We start from the raw sequence: 21,900 nt of genomic DNA on the forward strand, positions 1-21,900 counted from the left end.
AGAAGAAATATCTGCATACGGAAATGTTTATGCGGCTTTTATTCAAATGTACATGTTAGATTAATCCAATGTACCAATATTTACAAGCAATGAATATAATGCTACTATTCGAATGCCAAATGCAGCCAACATAGATTATTAAATTTAAACCTACATATCATAAAATCGATTAAAACAAATTTATAATTGAACATTCGAAAACATTGAAAAGGCAAAAATCGTATATCTTGGGGTACCGCGCGCATCGCGCGCGGTGCAACCAACTAGTATCATAAAAAGATTGGAGATAATTTTGTATAGAATGTAAAATATTACTAATGACATAAATATATAAATCTGAATGAATATGTGTATTATTACCCACCATACTTATAGCATATGCTAAAAATAACTAAACTTTATTTTAGGAAATTTGTTTAGGCGGGAAAATTTGAAGTTTCGCGTATTCTTTTAGTAAATAGGGATTTGGCCGATAAAAGGAAAAAGTTAAAAATAATTAAGAAAAAAAAACTCACGAGAGTAATACATGATTGTAGGGTTTTTCAAGGGTTTAAGCTCACTTGTTTAATTGCTTTCGCCCAAACCATCAAAATCCTTTCCCATTTGATCAATCAATCAAATCCCACGAAAACTCAATTAACATGCTAAAATCCCCAAATTCCTCTGATAAACCCTAAAAAAATCACCCAAATTTCTCAACCAACATCAACAATGAATTCCCTAACCACAAGAACAAAACCCATTTCACAACTCCTAAAACCCACCTCAAGAACCCTCTTCATTTCCCTCTTTTCCACTTCTTCACCATCATCATCGCCCCATTATAATTCCTCCTCCTCGTCGTTGTCGTCTCGACGACACGATGAGGAGAGCAGGAGTGTGAGGGTTTCAGTGTGGTGGGACATAGAGAATTGTGGGGTACCATCTGGGGTTAATGTTTTCAAGATTGCACAATCAATTACATCTGCTGTAAGAGCAAATGGGATTAAAGGTCCTGTTCAAATCACTGCATTTGGCGACATTTTGTGTCTTAATAGGTCTAATCAAGAAGCTTTGTCTAGCACTGGTGTTAATCTCATTCATATTCCTAATGGTATGTATTGATTTTCTCATAATTCTGTTTTATTTGCAATTTATTAATAATGGTTGTTACTTTTGTTGTTAATTAGTGATTTCGTGATGAGTTTATTTGTTTACATCTGCTGTTAGAGCAAATTGGGTTTTGTTTTGAGTTGTTGGGGGGTTACGTTAGCGAATTTTTGAGGCATTTTGATGAATTTAGCTTAGGTTACTGTTTTTTGTGGTTTCTGAATGTGGCATTTTTGATAGATTGAATTCTTAATTTCTCATGTCTTCTCAAACAATGGAAAACGGTCTTTTTTTTGGCACGCTCTTACTCTGCTTATAAATTCAAAAGATAGGCACGGTTTACTTGTGGTTGCTAATGGAGATTGTGGAAAGAAAATACTCAGTAATTAAGTCGGGATTTAAAATGGCGTGTTGTTCTTGTCTGTTGTGGGACTTCAATGAACGGTAGAAATGAAAGCAGGCTGTGCTGGTTAAAAGTGTATTGTGGAAATGTGGAAATGTCTGGTTTTGCCAATCTCACACCTCTTTGTGTTTTGTCTAGAATTTCATAATCATTATATTTACTCATATTATGTACGGAACAAATCAGTAACGGTTTCAAAGGATTATTCATGTCAGCCAACCCCAAATAATTTAGGGATTAAGGCTCTATGTTGTTGTATTAAGGAATAACGAGTGTCTCAAAATGCGGGTGTCTCTTTCTCGCGAGTACCAGGATAACAACTCCTTTCCTGTGCATTGTATCCTGTCAGGTGGGAAGAACAGTGCTGACAGGTCCCTTCTTGTGGATCTTATGTATTGGGTATCTCAGAACCCTCCACCGGCACATATTTTTTTGATATCAGGTGATAAGGACTTTGCTGGTATTTTACATAAACTGAGAATGAGCAATTACAACATACTGTTAGCTGCCAGAGAAGTTAAAAACACTTCAGGTGTCCTCTATAGTGCAGCAAGCATCATGTGGTACTGGAATGAGCTAGCCAAAGGAGAGAACCTTTCCGGCAAGCATTTTAACCAACCTCCAGATGGCCCTTTCAATTCTTGGTATGGCCATTATCGAGGGCCCCTCCAAGACCCATTTACTGTTTCTGAGCTGCAAAAGTACTCGGAGGCCGAAGATTCATTGAACCCCGAGCTAGCATCGGACTCCCGGCTACGACCTGTACCAATGGCGATTTTGAGGCAGTTGCGCCGTGTTTTGAATTCACACGTTGAAGGACTTAAAATTTCCGAACTTCGTGATCTGTTTATAAAAGACAAAGTGGTACTCGATAAAGACTTTTACGGTCATAAGAAGTTCTCTCGGTTTCTTATGGCTTTTCCTCGTATTGTAAAGGTTGAACATCGTCCTGATGGTCAGTTCTTTGTGAAACCGGTATCAACTACAAGTCCAAAACCTGTTGAAAGCAAATGTGCGCAGTTGACTGCTAAAGAAAATGACAAGACTCCAAAGATTACAAGAATGGTGGTGGTTAAGATGCCAGCTGAAGAGGCATCTGAGAAAAAAGTGGATGAGATTATGAATAATATGAAAGAGAAGCCAGCTGAAGAGGCATCTGAGAAAAAGGTGGATGAGATTATGACTAGTATGGAAGAGAAACCAGCGGAAGAGACCTCTGAGAAAATAGCGTCAGATGCTTTCGTAAGTGAGAATGGCGTGGCTTCTATCAAGGATCCAAATGGGAAAGGAGTTTCTAATGTAGAGATAGTTGAGAGTCCTATGACCCCTACCGAAGAACACAATCCAAAACACAAAAACGGCTTTTTCAAAAACCTTTGGACAAAATTGTTTCAGGGTAGCATGGATTCCGAACGAGAGGATGGTAGTTCTGAGAGACTTACATCTAATGTTATCCCAGAAAAGCCAGTATCCGAAAAAATGCAGAGTAAATCAAGCAATGCTATGGACCTTGTTGCAAAAACTGATACTATTGAAAAGTCTGAAGCTTCTTTAGGACGGGATTTTAGTCCTGAGAGACTTACAAATGTGGTCCTAGAAAAGTCGATTTCTGAAAAAAACCCGAGTGAATCAAGAAATGCGTTGAGCCCCGTTGCCAAAACTGACACACTTGGAAACTCTGAAGCTAGTTTAGGTTTCATTGCTAAGATAATAAACTGGTGTAAAACTTGGAGGAATGAGACAGGTGTCGATAAGCCAAATAAATTTCAATCACCCACTATAGATCCAAGTCCTGTTGAAGAAGATGCAAGGAAATCTGATGATCTCCCACCCATGAAAAAGTTGGTCAATGAAGCTTCACCCCCAAGAAAGCATGACCTTTTCACGAAGGATCCATTTTGGAGTGCTCTTCGATCTTTTTTCAAAACACACCGAGGATCAGAAATTGTCTTCAAAGCACTATCAAGGTACACTATTCTGTCCTTGGCAAATCCTATCTTTTCTGGTGCCGCGGGGTTAGTAATTGGAGAGTGCATGAAAAAGGTGCGATTTAGACACTATTGTGTCTGTTTGGTTTATAATGTTGGATGTGGAACTCCTATAAGTTTACAATATTTCACTCTTCTTTAGTTCGAACAGAATAGAACTCAGGACATTCTTGGTTTTTTTCTTTATATCACATGCTTAGTTTCCACTGCTCTGTCCATGCACTAGTTTATTGAGTAAAGGTCTGTCTTATTATGTCTAAAAGATACCTTGACACTAACCCTTTCATAGAAGGCAGTTAGCCTCTGTTGCATGTCTGTTTTTTTTTGCCCTCATAATAAATTTGGAGCTTGAAAGGCAATTTTTGACTTTTATGAGGATTCAGAATTTCAGATTTTGCATTGGGCTTTTTCATTAACTGATATAAATATCAGCTATTCTACCATAATTTTTCTTGATAGAAAGAAAATGGTTTCATGTGCTGTGATTGCTTGAGCTTCAGCCACTCGAATTTTCGATCTTCCTTTTTATTTCTCATCAAACGTAATGGCGAAAGCCAGGATCTTTCAGAAAATAGATTCCTATTCGAAGAGTGCATAACCGCATGGTTAAACTCACACTAACCCGTCAATTTGGGGGCAAATGAGGCGTGCGGCTCATATTGGGATTAGGACCCAAAGGAAACTTGGGCCAAGAAATTCTGACCCCCTGTCAGAATGGTTTGTGGATTACGAGCAGCTATAGCAGCTGAACCGACTAAGATAGCACGAATCCAACGTTTATAGTTGAAAAGAGGAGAAAGAAGGGTTTTTTCAAACCAGAATAGGTTTTTTCAAACCAGAATAGGTTTTTCTTTTCTTCTTTAAGTATTTCTAACTTCGAGATATGTTTGAACAAGTGACTAAGATGCCCTTTGAGAAGATTTATCAAAGGGGGGCCTCTATGTTGTACACATGTTACCTTTCCTCTGTATTGCAGACTCCTGAAATCCGTCTTTTGTATGATGATGGTGGCAACAATAGTCATATTCGGACATTGTGTGGCCTGCTCTGTATGATACCAAATTTCTCCTTACCAAAACCCTTCTTGTAGACCATCTATAATACTATGATGTTGCAATAGTAGTCGTATTTGGGCATTTTGTGGCTCATTTTGTGGTTTAATCTGTATGCCATCAAATGGTGTTAAATGAATATTGCGTATATCTGGGCTCAAATTTAGCAATCGTAACTGTTCATAAATTTTCTTTTTCAATTCTCACGATTATTATTAGGTTTTGCTGTTTTTAAGTTATGATTTTCAGAGCAAAAAATTATATGACATGTTCTCACGTACGAGACAATTTCTTAGCCCTTAGAGATTGCTTGGGATGAATTGATTGTTATTAGGGTAATAGAGTGTAAAATGAAAAAAAGGAAACTGGTGGCGGTGAAGTGAAAGGTAAAAGGGGGATGAGAAAATAAGGTAATAACTTCCCCACCCTAGGGTTAATGCATTACCCCATATGAGAGTAATAGTTTCTCCACATTCCCCTTGTTTGAGCTCTATTACCCCAGTAATAATTACGCCTATCCTAAGCGAAACCTTATATACGGAGTATATAAAGATTTGGGTTGGCCGTACATGTGAGGCCTTCTCATAGGAGACTCACTATTTGCAATTTTTATATTATTGTTTAGTAACTCACTTTTGGAAAGCTGATCACTCTTTTTGTATTAGGGAGCAGATTGCTTATAAGCTACGAAAGGAGGGGCCCTTGTTTCTTCGACCTCTTCAGTCAATTGATATTCATCACTTGGTTGATTTACTAATTACAGAGAAGAAATGGATTAAGGAGTTACCTACCCAAAACCCTCGATTTAAACTCGTTTCTCTATATGAAGAATCTTCGGCTCCCACACAACCTCATAACCCAACCGGGTTAAGTTCCATATTCTCGAATCCTCAGTCTCCTGATAATTCTCAGTTAAGGGTTTCCTCCATTGCTCCCAAGAAGATTTCAGAAAAATCCAGGACTGAGATCCTGTCTGATTGTCAGAAACTCTTGGATAAGATTTTAACTCGGCATCCTGATGGCTTCAATATGGCTCTTTTCAAAAAGCGGTTTCTAGAGAAATATGGATACGCTCTCGACCACCAAAAACTCGGATATCCGAAACTTGTTTCTCTCCTTCAGGTAATGCCCGGGGTTAAAGTAGAAGCCGACCAGGTTTTTCCTGATAATGTGGTTTACTCTCCTGGGGTTCAATCCTTGGGTTTGAAGAAGTCAACCGGATCAGACACTGAACTGTCTGACTCAGCTCGGAAAGATGATGAAGTGGAGTCGCCCTGGGAAGAACTTGGGCCTGTTACCAAGTCGGATCTTAGCCTAAATGGGTCTTATGTCGAATATGAATCAGCCATGTCTGTGGAGGATGAGTTTTCAGACTCAGAAAAAGAGGATCAGTCATGTTCGTCAAATCCGGTCAAAGGGGAGGAGCAAATTAATTCAAAGGTGGTCGAGGGTGACAACTCGTTGTTGCAAATCCTGAATTCCTGGTATAGCACCAACGACGAGAGCGACCCGAGAGGCAATAGGCCGGATTCTGAGAGCCCACCCGATTTTTGTGAGGATGAAACCAGCCGGCTAGGATCATTGATTGCTGAGGTTAAAGGTCAAGCTGGGTCTACCAGCAGCAATGGATATAAACACGGGTCAAAAAAGAAATACACATTTGTTGCTGAAGGGGCCGAGGTTGAGAAGGGGATTCTAATTGATGGGATTTTAGGGAGTTTAAAGAAGTCTGGTGAAGTAAGGGTGTAAGGTGAAGGCCTTTTTTGTGATTTTCTTGGGTGGAGCATAGAGACACCTGGGATGTTGGTTTTGTCTGAGAAATCATCTGAGTCTTAGAATAACATGTTCTAGGGTATTTATTATCTCCATTTTTCTTTAATATTTATCCCATTTTTTCGCAGTCTTAGAATAAATAACATGTTCTACGAAATATTGTTACTGCAAAAATAATTTTATGAATGGTTTGGCTCTCAAGCTTTTGCCTTAGATGTAGATGGAAACCATTAATTTTGTGTAAGATTTTTGTACGAATACATTCAAATTATAATTGTTATCTCGAAGCTTTAGTGTAGGATGAGGTTGTTATAAGTCCCAGGATGGTTAGTATTTGAGTAACGGTAAAATAAAACAATGGGGAAAGCAAGGGCCAAGGGGAGAGAGATGGGAAATTGAGCTACGGTAGGTTGGTTGGTGACACTTCATCGCTTTAGCATGGTGAACATGAGTGTTTTCCTATTGAATAGTGATAGGGCGTCACCGGGTGACGCCCAAATTGGGTGTCATTCTCTCACAACTATTATTTATTTTTTCTTTCACTACCCGCATTTATTATTGTTAATTTCAATAATCTCGTTGCTGCTAATATGATTTTCACTACCCCGCTACTATTATTGTTGCTTTTACTAGCCACATGGGTGGTTACTATCATATTAGTAAATTATCTAGTTGTATTAGAGTTATACATTTAAATAAATCTGAAATATTAGATTAGAAGATTATTTAAGAGCAATCATTATTATTTACTAATTAAATTATAAATCTAATGAATTATGAGATATTATTGATGCGTGCTTATTTCATACAATTATTCTATTCATTTGTACACATTTCTATGCTTATTTATTAGCGACTAGCTACTATTCTCCCATGAATCGGCTACTTTGGGTTACTTTGCGTTTTATGCATGTTTGGACCCAAGGCGAGCTAAACAAGCCAAAACCTGTTCCCGTTATTGCATTTTTGATATTGGAAGAGTTGGAGCTCGGAAATTGTCGTCTCGAGATACGTGAGCAAATGAGGAAGCACTTTTGAAAAGAAGAGTCGTTGCTGAGCTGTGACATTAGTCGATCGACCAATTGTTTTGGTCGATCGACTAAAGTGAATTTATGCTGAAGTTGGTTTAGTCGATCGACTAGATTTTCAGTCGATCGACTAAATTCCAGAACAGGCCGTGTTTGTTTAAGTTTTATTTCGGCCCTTTAGTTGCTTGTTTAATAATTTTCCTTTATTATTATTTAAGGGGAACTCAGAACAATATTAAGTTATCTTTTGCTTGGCTAAAAACACTGTTAAACGTAACTTTGCTCGAGAATTTTCGGATCGCAAATTTTGTAATCTTTCTTCCTTATTTCGGTAATGAATTAACCTTCATTCTTCAAGTTTTTAATTTCTATTGGTTTGCTCTTATTAGTTGCAAGTTTTATGCTAGATCGTTATTTATATTTCGCCATCATGTTTAATCCAAATTTCGTTATTATTATTGTTGAATTTTTCGTACCAATTTTGCGTAGCTAATTTTCCCTTCCTAGGATTAGGGAAGCCATGGTTATAATACGGTCTTAATTACGTGATTAGGCCTGGCTTATTATTTGTCTGAGTTGTTAATTGTAGCATTTAATTGCATTTAATTGACTAAGTGCACGTAATTTATTATTTGACCCGAGAAACTTTGACCTAGATCGAAAGATTGGAAGAAGTCAGACCTGCTACAAACAATAGACCATGCTAATTAGAGCGAAAGTTAGATTAGTACTCTAGGGCCAATAGCGGACTGGAAGGACCTTTTCACTACCCCTCAGACCGTATTTATGCCGATCGTTGACCTTACCTTTGATTGTTGTTGACCATGGCGACCCGACATCCTAGCCTTTTTATATTAATTGAAATCCCTTTTCTACATTTATTTCTTCTTTACTTGCTATTTAGTTGATAGACAAAACCAATCAACCCCTGAAAATTGTGACTAAGACGGACTTATAATTAGCAAATAGAACCATTTGTCTCCCTGTGGATACGATCTCGACTTCCTTTACTGCATTAGTTTAGGCCAGTTGGTTTATCTTTGATATGCGATTTAACCTGTCAAACTTTGGCGTCGTTGCCCGGGGAAGCAACAATTTTCTGTTTGCTTATTTTAGTTTGTCTCGTCTTAGGGAACATTAGTTCCTTGAGACCGTTCTCATTCCTTTCTTTAGTGTTTTGTTTATGCCAAGGTCTCACAGGTCCGAGCTGTGGGAAATAATCTGTATACTTCCCTTATAATTAAGGATTATAACGAATTTATAAAGATGATTGCGAGTCATGAAATAAATTGCATAAACAAAAGTAGAGAATGAAGAAACAACCTTCGGTCCTAGGAAAATCGGCCTAAGAACAATATCGCAATGATATTCACCTATCAGTTGCACCCAAGATGATATGAGATATGCCCTTTGCTTCTTGCTAGAATCGATCCCTAATTAACTGATTAATTTTAGGTTTTTGTGTTTTTCTTTGATGAGAGGAGGCTAGGTTAGAATTAGGGTAGAGAAAAATGATCTCCCTTCTCCTCTTATTGAAAAACCGAAAAAGAGAAGTCCAAGGGGAGATTTTTACTCTCATAATTTCGGCCCATGCTAACCAAAATAAGAGAGATTAATCTCTCTTTTTTCGGTTTTTCTACTTAAAAATAAGGAGATTTAAATCTTCTTATTTTGGTAGTATACAAAATGTATAAAATGTATTATTTATAAATTGTCATTTATATCATTCCGTATTAATAAGTCTACGAGACAACGACTTAAAGTGGATTTATTAATGCCGATGTCAGTGACAATATCGTATAATATATACTTTAACTTGCTAGTTAAATATAACCGATTACATTTAATTACGAATTAACATATTAATTCGCCCAAGCTAACATTATATACATTAATTAAATATAACTTATTATATTCAATTTACGAATTGATGATTAATTGTCTCGGCTAATATTATTTAATCGGCATTAAATAATCGTCTCATCAACACGTTGACTAAATGTTTAGTCAATTATATGAACTAACCTTTTAGTCATATAAGACATCAATGTGATTACATTTCCATAATCACATCTCTCAAACACATCCTTTAGGTGTGACTTTTAGGGACCAATTGATTACCGCCATCAGTATGATAATAACGTCAAACTTTCTAGCAAGCCAACCGTTATTAAGTAATCGTTAATCAACTGATAAAATACGAAGTATACCCTTGTGAACCTATAAGAGATTTATAAATGTTATCACACTAATTTGTGGAGGACACAAGCTCCAACAAACTCCCACTTGTCCTCACAAGTGTATGTGCGATAACCGATTCTCATATCCTAAAATTTCTCCCACTCAATGTAAAACAATTTGCAAAATCCGTATTCACAAAGGTCGTATTTTACAAGTGATCAATATCAAGAGTGGTTTCCCGACTAGAGAGTAACTTAACCGATAAACGAATCATCATTCGAGCATGGCCATGCATTTGAGTTACAACTCCTCGAGTAGCCCCGAGAAATAACTAAACTCGATAAGGGTTGGATATTTTCCTCAACTCGAATCCCCTGAGATGTAAGCACAATATGAAATGACCAGAAAAAATCTACTTAGTCTCCGATTTACGGCAGACCATGAGAAAGAAACCAAAGTCACCCAAAAGCGCCTTAATCTCAAGAGACAGTCGATAGTCAAAAGAATCGACTCTAGGAACACAATGAATGTCCTATCCACGACCTGGCACCGAATGTTTTAAACATTTAGGACTCCATTACGTTGTCACCAAAAATTTGTCCTACGAGGTATCGTTATAATCTCGCATCTGTGATCGATCAGTCAACCGTTTGACTTATGGCTCGTTGAACCCACCATCAATCGATGGCACAATATAATAGCGAGTTATCACTCATATGAGCGATTACGGACCAAAACAAATATAATGTAATTCAGTTCACTTTGTGGCGTTCAATGTTGTCAGTACAATCCACATGAAAAACAAAATATTATATTAAAACGATGAAGTTATAAATAGTATATGAAAAAGATAATGTATCAAATCCATAATCAACTACTACAACTCAGGAACACGTTTAATTCCCATGGAAATAACGTGCCCTTCATGCTTATCAAAATTCAATGGTTTAGTGAGAGGGTCCGCGATGTTATCATCCGAAGCTATCTTGTCAATCACTATCTCTTCTTGCTCCACGTAATCACGGATCAGGTGAGCTTTCCGATGTACATGTCTAGATTTGTTGCTAGACTTTGGCTCCTTAGCCTGGAAGATGACACCTCTATTGTCACAATAGATGGTGATCGGGTCATTCGAACTAGGAACTATCGTAAGTCCTTGTAAGAATTGACGCATCCATATCGCTTCCTTTGCTGCCTCCGAAGCGGCATAGTACTCAGATTCAGTGGTAGAATCTGCTACAATATCCTATTTGGAACTCTTCCAGCTGACCACAGCACCATTAAGAGTGAAGACGAACCCGGACTGAGATTTTGAATCATCTCGATCCGTTTGGAAGCTAGCATATGCGTAACCGATTGCGCATAGCTTAGTATCGTCTCCATAAGTCAATACCCTATCCTTAGTCCTCCGTAGGTACTTGAGGATGTTTTTAACAGCTATCCAGTGTGTTTCACCTGGATTCTTTTGGTAACGACTCGTCATACTCAATGCATATGCCACGTCTGGACGTGTGCATATCATGGCATACATGATTGATCCTATTGCAGATGCATAAGGAACACGACTCATGCGCTAAATCCCTTCAGCGTCGTGGGTGATCGAGACTTGCTCAACCGCATCCCAGACGTCATTGGAAGGTTCCCCTTCTTGGAGTTGGTCATGCTGAACCTTTCAAGAACCTTATCCAAATAAGACTCCTGACTAAGTGATAACGTCCGTCGTGATCTATCTCGGTAGATACGGATTCCCAATATGCGTTGTGCCTCACCCAGATCTTTCATCTGGAAATGGTTCTTCAACCATCCTTTAACCGAAGATAAGAGAAGAATGTCATTCCCAATCAAGAGTATGTCATCGACATACAATATCAAGAAAACAATCTTGCTCCCACTCGACTTGATATATAAGCATGGTTCCTCGACCGATCGAGTGAAACTATACTCTTTTATCACCTGGTCGAAACGATGATTCCAACTTCGAGAAGCTTGCTTAAGTCCATAAATGGAACGCTTAAGCTTGCATACTTTCTTAGGATGTTCAGGATCTATGAAACCTTCGGGTTGCACCATGTACAACTCTTCCTCCAAATAACCGTTTAAGAAGGCGGTTTTCACATCCATTTGCCAAATTTCATAGTCATGAAAAGCGGCAATCGCTAAGATTATCCGAATGGAACGTAGCATGACTACAGGTGCAAAAATCTCATCATAATGCAATCCGTGCACTTGAGTGAAACCTTTTGCCACTAGTCATGCCTTATAGGTATGTGGTTGCGCGTCTACAGAATGCTTTATTTTGTAAAGCCATTTTGCCTTCAGAGAGGTTTTACCTTATTAGGTAAATCAACAAGATCCCATACGTCATTCTCATACATGGAGTCCATCTCGGATTGCATGGCTTCGAGCCATAGCTTTGAGTCGGAACAGGCCATAGCACCGTTATAGGTAGCGGGTTCATTACTCTCTAGGAGCAAAACGTCATTTTTCTCGACCATACCAATGTATCTGTCCGAAGGATTAGATACTCTACCCGACCTCCTAGGTTCCTCAGGAATATTAACCGTATCATCAGTTGGAGGAACTACTTCCTCCATCTGTTCCTCGGTTGTTGGTTCTTTAATCTCCGACAGCTCGAAGGTTCTATTACTTGTCTTGTTCTCGAGAAATTCTTTCTCTAAGAACGTCGCACTAGCCGCAACAAAAACTCGATCTTCGGTAGGCGAATAGAAGTAATGACCAAACGTTCCTTTTGGATAACCAATAAAGTATGTCTTGACCGATCGCGGGCCGAGCTTATCCTCGTGTCTCCACTTGACATAAGCCTCGCAGCCCCAAACCCGAATGAAGGACAAGTTGGGGACCGTTCCCTTCCACATTTCATATGGAGTCTTGTCGCTGACTTTAGTCGGACTTCGGTTAAGTATAAGAGCGGTGACAAAGAGCAATACCCCATAATGAATCGGCACTACCGTGTGACTCATCATGGATCGAACCATATCAAGTAAGGTTCGATTTCTCCGTTCGGACACACCATTTAATTGAGGTGTTCCAGGTGGAGTTAACTGCAAAACGATTCCACAGTCTTTAAGGTGTTGATCAAACTCATTTGAAAGATATTCGCCACCCCGATCTGAACGGAGTGCTTTAACCTTTCTACCCAGTTGGTTCTCAACCCTGTTCTGGTATTCCTTGAATTTCTCAAAGGACTCACTTTTATGCTTCATTAAGTAGACATATCCGTATCTACTCAAATCGTCCGTGAAAGTGATAAAATATCTATAGCCATCTCTAGCGGTAATTGACATAGGTCCACAAACATCAGTATGTATGAGTCCTAATAGGTCACTAGCGCGCATTCCAACACCTTTGAAGGAAATTCGAGTCATTTTGCCAATGAGACATGATTCACACGTGCCATATGTAGAAAATTCGAATGCGGGAATAGTCCCATTATCGACAAGTTTCTTTACGCGTTTCTCATTTATGTGTCCCATTCGACAATGCCATAGATATGTTTGATCTTTGTCACCAACCTTTAATTTCTTATTATTCACGTGTAATACTTCCGTGGTTTGATCTAAGATGTAAATTCGATTCATGGAAACCGCTTTGCCATAAATCATTTCATTGAAAGAGAAAATACAGCTATTATCCTTTATTAAAAATGAAATTTCGTCTTTATCAAGTACGGAAAATGAAATAATGTTCTTAGACAAACTGGGTACATAGTAACAGTTATTTAAAAATAACTCAAAACCACTAGGGAGTTGGATTACATATGTTCCCTTCGAGACAAGAAAGCAACTCGGCTCCATTCCCGACTGCAGTCCACATCACCCTTTCCGAGAGGTGTGATGTTTCTTAGACCTCGCAAATGATTACCTGAGATGAGAACCACAACCAAGATTATCAAGTACCCAAGTTCGAAACTTGCATGGTTAATCTCAATCATATGAATATAAGATGACATACCAACGGGAATGACGCGGCTCGCTTTTATGTACTCACGGTACACGGGACAGTTCCTCCTCCAATGTCGATCTTGTGACAATGGTGGCATTCAATGTCACCGCCCTTGCTCTTTGCCTTGCCCCGTGAGCCACTAGTCTCACCAGGCCCCTCTTCTTGTTTCTGGCTTTTTAAACTTTGGCTTACCTACAGTTAGGTCGCCTGGAGCTTTGTCCTTACCTTTATTCTTGTTGGAAATCGTGAGAACATCCTGCTTCATGCTCCCACTCAATTTCATATCCTTCTCGGTCTGTACGAGAAGTGAGTGTAGCTCATGAGGACTTTTCTTTAAGTCATTCATGTAGTAGTTCGCCCTGAAAAGGACAAAACCATCATGAAGAGAATGAAGCATTCGGTCAATGACTATGCTCTCACTGATTTTGCAATCAAGTGCCTCCAATTTCTCGACATTCTCAATCATGTTAAGAATGTGTGGGCTAACCGGTTGGCCCTTTTGGAGTTTCGCATCAAAGAAGCGACAAGTATGCTTATAAGTAACGATTCTCAGTGCTTTTGAGAACTCGTTAGTGAGCGTGGTGAAAATTTTGTTTGCACCTTGGGCAATGAAGCGTCTCTGCAAATTGGTTTCCATTGCAAATATGAGTACGTTCTTTATCGCACCCGCTTCCATGACGAAATCACTATAAGCAAGTGACTCGTTAACTCCCGCATTGGGGCCTGGGTTTACCGGTATTGGCTCAGTTAAGTACTTGAGCTTACCGTCAGCAATGGCAGCATTCCGTAGTGCTGCCTCCCAGTCCGCAAAGTTGGACCCATCATTCTGTAGTCGTTTGAACTGATTCATGTTGTCCATAAAAACTTTAAGCCAGGACTCGCGTCCAAGTGTGGCACTCGACATTGGGATTTCGTTATTTCCAGCCATTTGTTGTAACAGTATTATCAAAATAAACGTATTCTACACTGCGAAAAGAAGAATAAAATAATAAGCATATGCATCGTTATGACTTTAAGTCTTAATGCAAAACTTTTATAAGCGAAGACTCATGCATTTATACAATTGATCTCCCTCAAGAATTATATAAATGATCCCAAGACTCAATTATCTGCAAATTGATAAACCAACCTTTTGGCTAATTCTACTGTTAGAATTCTTGGTCGATAAATTTCTGTAAATTCTATCTTTAGTCCATCATAATCACGAGAAACTCTTCGGACTATAATGTTGAGATAAACTAAGTCAAAACAAACTACTTACCCAACGTAGAAGGGGTCATATTATGCCTACCGACGAAGAAGGGATTCATAGTTGTTTGCCCTTATAAAGACTAGTCTCAATTTCCGTTTTAGAGGAAGATCCCATCATCTTCATTTTAAGTGAACTAATATCTAGCATGCGTGAATGAATAAACTAAGGTGATGGCTTAAACTGAGTGACATCTGTATGTCTATGAAAACTAACATACAATCTATATGAGTCAATTTTCATGCATTTTAGTAAGTGGTTTGGTTTTAGGCGGAATATGATGCATAAACTATCATGTGAATGAAAAGCAATAGGAACGAAAACGTAAAAATAATAAAAAGTCCTAATGTGGCCTATCTATCAAAATGAATATAAATACAACTTTGGAATCCATCCTTGGATCGAGAAGCTTGTCTTGATGTTCCATCTTGATCCATGTAGCGGGAGTGAGCTCCAATCTCCATCTTTAGTCTTCTCAAAAATTACAATTTAAAATTACATAATAAACCTATTTACATTGTAATTTCAAAACCGTAATAAATAAAGAAAACCAAACGGAGATACGAGATCTCAAATTACATTAAAAATTATGTTTCCATCATTACGAAAACATAATTTGACTAAGGCCACACCAGGTATTACAAATTACAACCGATTGCAAAAATACGTAAATAAATTCATTCAATGATTCATTCAACTAAAATAAAATGCATCAACTAAAAAAAATTAAACATACAAGACATAATTTCTTAATTATGTAGATTAATTTCCCAAACCACCTATTTAAATGATCAAATTAAGTGACAATTCCTCAATTACTCACTATAAATGTAATCTTAATTCACATTAAACTTGTAATATGAATTTAATCCAACATTATTTTAAACTTCTTTAAAATAATTAGGTATCTTATAATTGTGAACTTCTTCACAACAATTAATCATACATTATAAATTTAATGTATAATCAAAATTGGCCAAAACAAACAAAAAAAAAATCCTTTTTTTTTTTTTTTTTTTTTTTTATGTGGGTCTCGGCAAAAACAGGAAGAAAAACAAAAACACAGCCCCCTTTTTTTTTGCTCACGCGTTAAGCAAAAAAACAACCTTTTTTTTTTTTTTTTTTTTTTTTTTTTTTTTTTTTAATTTTAATCATGGTTTTTCTGTAAAAACCAAAACAAAACAGAATTTTTTTTTAAAACCTGATCGCTGCAATAACAGCCCAAATAAAAAAAAATTCATCTCGGCATAATCACAAAACCGAGAAAAACAGGAAAAAAAATTATCTTTGTTACTCGGCATTATGCCCTAAAAAAAACTAATAGATGAACAAATTCGTTTATTGTTGCTATTAGAACAAGATTAGCATATGAATTAATGAAACATGATTAACCGTATATGCCAAAACTATATAGCAAAAACAATTTTTTATATCATCAACATGACGATTTCCATTTACATTTTAACTTAATCTTCATTAAATCAAACATCTACCAATTCTTCATATAATCATTTTAACTGATTAAAACAACAATATGAAAAATCAAAATGGAAATATAACATCAAAACAAGAACAAAAAAACCGGCTGGAAAAAAAAATCTTATCTCGGCAAAAAAAAAAATTCAGCCGATTGATTTTTTTTTTTTTTTTTTTTTCATTCGAAATCCCTTTGTTTAAATTCAAATTATGAAAATCATCAAAATAAAATTCGTGGCCATGGCTCTGATACCACTTGTGGGAAATAATCTGTATACTTCCCTTATAATTAAGGATTATAACGAATTTATAAAGATGATTACGAGTCATGAAATAAATTGCATAAACAAAAGTAGAGAATGAAGAAACAACCTTCGGTCCTAGGAAAATCGGCCTAAGAACAATATCGCAATGATATTCACCTATCAGTTGCACCCAAGATGATATGAGATATGCCCTTTGCTTCTTGCTAGAATCGATCCCTAATTAACTGATTAATTTTAGGTTTTTGTGTTTTTCTTTGATGAGAGGAGGCTAGGTTAGAATTAGGGTAGAGAAAAATGATCTCCCTTCTCCTCTTATTGAAAAACCGAAAAAGAGAAGTTCAAGGGGAGATTTTTACTCTCCTAATTTCGGCCCATGCTAACCAAAATAAGAGAGATTAATCTCTCTTTTTTCGGTTTTTCTACTTAAAAATAAGGAGATTTAAATCTTCTTATTTTGGTAGTATACAAAATGTATAAAATGTATTATTTATAAATTGTCATTTATATCATTCCGTATTAATAAGTCTACAGACAACAGCTTGCAGTGGATTTATTAATGCCGGTCTGTGACAATATCGTATAATATATACTTTAACTTGCTAGTTAAATATAACCGATTACATTTAATTACGAATTAACATATTAATTCGTCCAAGCTAACATTATATACATTAATTAAATATAACTTATTATATTCAATTTACGAATTGACAGTTAATTCGTCTCAGCTAATATTATTTAATCGGCATTAAATAATCGTCTCATCAACACGTTGACTAACTGTTTAGTCAATTATATGAACTAACCTTTTAGTCATATAAGGCATCAATGTGATTACATTTCCATAATCACATCTCTCAAACACATCCTTTAGGTGTGACTTTTAGGGACCGGTGATTACACGCTTATCGAGTATGATAATAACGTCAAACTTTCTAGCAAGCCAACCGTTATTAAGTAATCGTTAATCAATTGATAAAATACGAAGTATACCCTTGTGAACCTATAAGAGATTTATAAATGTTATCACACTAATTTGTGGAGGACACAAGCTCCAACACGAGCTCGTAACATTCAACTCTGAACCGGAAAAGACTTTCCGAGCTAGACGAAATTTTTGGAAGGAAGTCCGTCAAGCAGAAGACTTGAGTACGCTTGACGCTGCATACGCCAGTTTTATTGCAGAAAATTAGTCTTTTGAAGAAGACACTTCAGTTTCTGCCACTACTACAATCATGCCTACCTTAGCAAGTCACTCAGAACTCACTCTAAGTCCATTCCTAAAGGATTCAAACTCCCTACAACAGACAATAGAACTTTTGAGATTAGACCATCTTACATTAACTTGGTAGAGAGAAATTTGTTTGGAAGGGGGGCTGCTGAAGACCCTGCTAAACATATGGAGAAGTTCGTTACATCTTGCTGCTCCATACCCTTGACTGCTGGGGTGACCCAGGACCAAGTAAAGCAGGTGCTTTTTCCTTTTTCTCTACGAGACGGTGCTGTAGAGTGGCTGCGTGATTTAGACATGGAAGATCAGGGGGTTACCGACTGGAATAGCTTAGCTCTTGCTTTCTACAAAAGATATTTTCCACCACAGAAGACAATTGCCCCGAGAAGTCAAATCACAAGCTTAAAAAAAAGTCCCATTGAAGACTTAAATGAGGCATGGGTTCGTTTTAAGAGACTGGTTCGTTCAGTCCCTCACTACGGGTTTCAGAAGTGGTTTCTCTACAACCAGTTTTACAACGGATTGTATGACGACTATCGGGTTCTACTTGATTCTTCAGCCAACGGGAGATTCCAGGAGAATACTAATGACGCTAATGCCTGGAAGCTAATTGATCAGATAGCTACCCACACTGCCAAATATGGTAACCCCAAAGGTAGTATGAGAGAGGGTGGATCAGATGGAGCTGTTGCAGCTCGGTTTGAGGCATTGACTTCCCAGATTGCTGAACTGAAGACATCCCAGTCTTTGGGAAACCAGCAAACATTTCACGCCATGATCCAACAGGAAACACCTTGTGAGCGATGTGGTATTGCAGAACATAGTGTATAGCTGATCAAGTGCGGGCCGGACCGTTTGCCCCAGCTCGTTCGGCCCGCTAGTATAGCGGGCTTGGACAAGAAAAAACAAAAATTAAATGGGTAACGGATGTAACACTCCCATCTACTAAGGATCCTTAACAAGACCTTCCCTAGAAGATAAGGATGTTACCATCTCGGTTGCCCGAGGACAGTAATAATCAAATGTTGATAAAAGAACAGTTATGTTAAATTACAAGTGATACAAACAAAATAAAAGGTACAACTCGTGACAACTATCAACTATGTGAAACTATCTCTGCCATGACTCGTGGTAGACTTGTCCCTCCAAGCACCCAGCTATGATCCTAACATCAACCTGTTAAGACCGACTGCTCACCATAGTGGATCACAGCAGACACAACACAAGAAGATAACACAACAACACCACACAAGGTCTGTAACTGAAGGAACAATACAAAGCCAGACACAGCAACACGCATACACCATCTCCTCCAATCGTCCACACACCTATGACTGCCCGAAGGTCCAGTCCTGCCAGATTACCAATTGCAACCAGTGATCCACAACGCCAGTGGGGGACCGCAGCCATTCCCACCTAAGCCCGGCTCATCTAATCCGAGCGATAACCCATGTTCCTTAATGTGCACATCCCTTCTGTGACGGGTTCCACAGAGGGCGAATCAAGGGCGTGAAGCCACTCTCGCAAGTGACTCCACTCAGCCGAGGCCGCACCTCGCGAACCAGAGACAAACAAACAACAATGATCAGCAACAACCAATCTACACCACCAACAACGACACTAAACCAATTATACAATACAATCGACACACTAGACAACCAACAGTACTGAGTAGGAAAACCTACCTTTAGCAAACCGCAGCAATTCCGCACACGACCATAAGACAACAAGCAACCCCCGTAACCACCTATAACAAACAATATAACCATCTATTACTACTACCACAATCAAAAACGAAACCAAGGGAGACAATGATGATGATGACAACATACCTATACATAGCATTCCGGCGACAAGACCTCTACCCAGCGAAGCATCCCATCCCCATGGTGACTCCACCCTCAAAGGCTCCAAAAGGGTGACTCAATGTGAGGGAGAAATGATATGACGACATCTAGGTTTAGGAGAAAAGGAAAGGAAAATATTTGGGTTTCACGATATTACGATATATAATGCCCTGCACATATGCCATCTCGTGTAGGATCCTGTAGACACCTCATTTCTGCACCTCCCGCAAACCACCCGGTGATGATTGGGCCGCATGTTTGGTACGCGGAACAATTTGTGACAGTTCTTAAGTTTATTGTCAAGTGATTGTTCAAACATTTATGTCTACCTCTTAATTGTCATCTACGCGCCGATACGGTCGTTTTGACAGTAATTAGAGTACATTTTGAGCCCGGGCCTAAAACCGTCTTCATTTTCTGATAACCGCTAAAATCCCGAGTCAGAATGTTCTGGAATGTTCCGGATATTTCTATTCTATATTTCACAATCTTTTAATCTTTGGTAAAGAATTTCCCGTAATATTCATACAAAATATTAAGAAAAATAAGATTAATCCGTTATTCCATAAATTAAACACGGAAATCTTTCTTCCGGAGGAGGAAACGACTTGGGAACAGACGCAGCAGGTGCTGCGCCTCTTCCAAGGGACGCAATGCATGCTGCGCCTCTTCCCAAGTCCTTTTCTCCGTATTTTTCGTATCTTTTTATATCGTTTCGAGATTCACTTCCAAAGTCTCTCCGAAAACCCTAATTCCTTCACGTGATTAGTATAAATAGGCGCCTTCGCTCCTCATATTTCTCACGCGAGTGTCCACCCTTCTCTTCTCCCTTTGCATTTTAGACCACGTTCTTACTTTTTGGCGTCTACGTGCTTGAACTTTCGACCACGTAAGCTCGGATCTTTCTGAGTACTAGCCTCGTTTTGCATGACTGACCAATTTGACCAACTCCACCATAATCAACTTTAATCAATCTTAATCTTTTTCCTCTTACGAGAGCACTTTCGTAACATTCGAGTCGAGCATCACTAATACATAAACTTAGTTCATCTCGTTTCGTCAAACATGTAAGTCTGAGGGTGTAAATCCTTCTTTATTTATTGTTATTTACTTTTTGTAATCGTCATGTAAGATTTATGTCGAAAGTACTTCTAAAACCGATTTGTAAAACCATGTTTAAAACCCTTTTTACGGATTATCAGGAGACAGACGTCGAGTTGCTGCACCTCTTCGAAGGGACGCAGCACCTGCTGCGCCTCTTCGTGAGGCTGCCGCAGTTCCTGCTTCCTTTCTTCTTCCTTCATCCCCTGTTAGTTTCACTCCTTTGTTTCCTTTCGTCATTGTTTACTCTTGTTTCGTTCACATGATAGTTTTGCATATTATTAATCACTGTTAGTATATAATTCATCATTAAATCCTGACTTAAATCCCTTATAACCAATATTTGCGGGTTTTCGTCATTAAAATCAATCTGGGCTGTAGAGATTCGATTCATTCATATCGAGTTTCTGGAATTCGATCTTTGATATATTCTCACCTGTTCACCCGTCATTAGTTCTTCATTAATTCGTCATATTTAACCTAATTAGTTCACTCATGTCACTAATCAATCTTTCATTCATGTAATTAATTCGTTTATATCAATTTCATCCATGTTTTATCGTTTTTATGACTCATTCACATGTAATTAATGTATTAAATCACTTTCATCCGAGTCGAATATCGTAATCAATCATTAAATTCACCCACAAATATTAACGATTTGCGTTCGGCTTCACGGCCGAACTCGGCCTTGGGAAGACGCGAAGAATCGCCGCCTCTTCAGAGGCGCGCTTTCTGCTGCGCCTATTCCAGGTTGATTTCTGTCTCTGAACTTCCGTTCTGCCTTGACCTAGTTTAATTAGTTTACGTATTCAATTAATTGTCATTTGTATTATCGTTAATAATCTGTCCGTTTATTTATTCTTTTTCCCAAATTATCCGTTTTAAAGGTATTTTCGACATAAATCATTAATCCAATTGTAATTGTAATTATTGTATTATTGTATTTCTTTTATCGCATTGTTTGTATGCCTTCACATGTAATTGAATCTAAATCCCTACTTTGACTCAAATATATGTTAAATTAATTGTTCACCGACTTAGTCTAATTCTCACATGTTAGGATTAAAACGTTGGATGTTGCATTGCATCCATATAATCGACAATATATCAAGTATAAATAACTTCACTAATCATTAGTAGAGGCCACTATCGAGGCGGGCGGGATTAGGTGTTCGATCAAAAGAGCTTCCTAATACGTACCCTCACCCCTTACTCCAGATCTCTGTGAACATCCGTGTTCATTGGCATCC

General features: G+C 38.0%; 1 protein-coding gene across 1 annotated transcript; it reads left to right on the plus strand.

Moving 5' to 3' along the window:
- The first annotated feature begins 548 nt into the window (after positions 1–548).
- Positions 549–6,549, plus strand: LOC141586839 (uncharacterized). Its single transcript, XM_074408224.1, has 3 exons — positions 549–1,093; positions 1,842–3,459; positions 5,198–6,549. The coding sequence occupies exons 1-3, from the start codon at positions 712–714 to the stop codon at positions 6,279–6,281; spliced, it is 3,084 nt and encodes a 1,027-aa protein (XP_074264325.1). The 5' UTR covers positions 549–711; the 3' UTR covers positions 6,282–6,549.
- The last annotated feature ends 15,351 nt before the right edge of the window (positions 6,550–21,900 follow it).

Source organism: Silene latifolia, chromosome 6, assembly GCF_048544455.1.
Source record: "Silene latifolia isolate original U9 population chromosome 6, ASM4854445v1, whole genome shotgun sequence".
NCBI lineage: Eukaryota > Viridiplantae > Streptophyta > Magnoliopsida > Caryophyllales > Caryophyllaceae > Silene > Silene latifolia.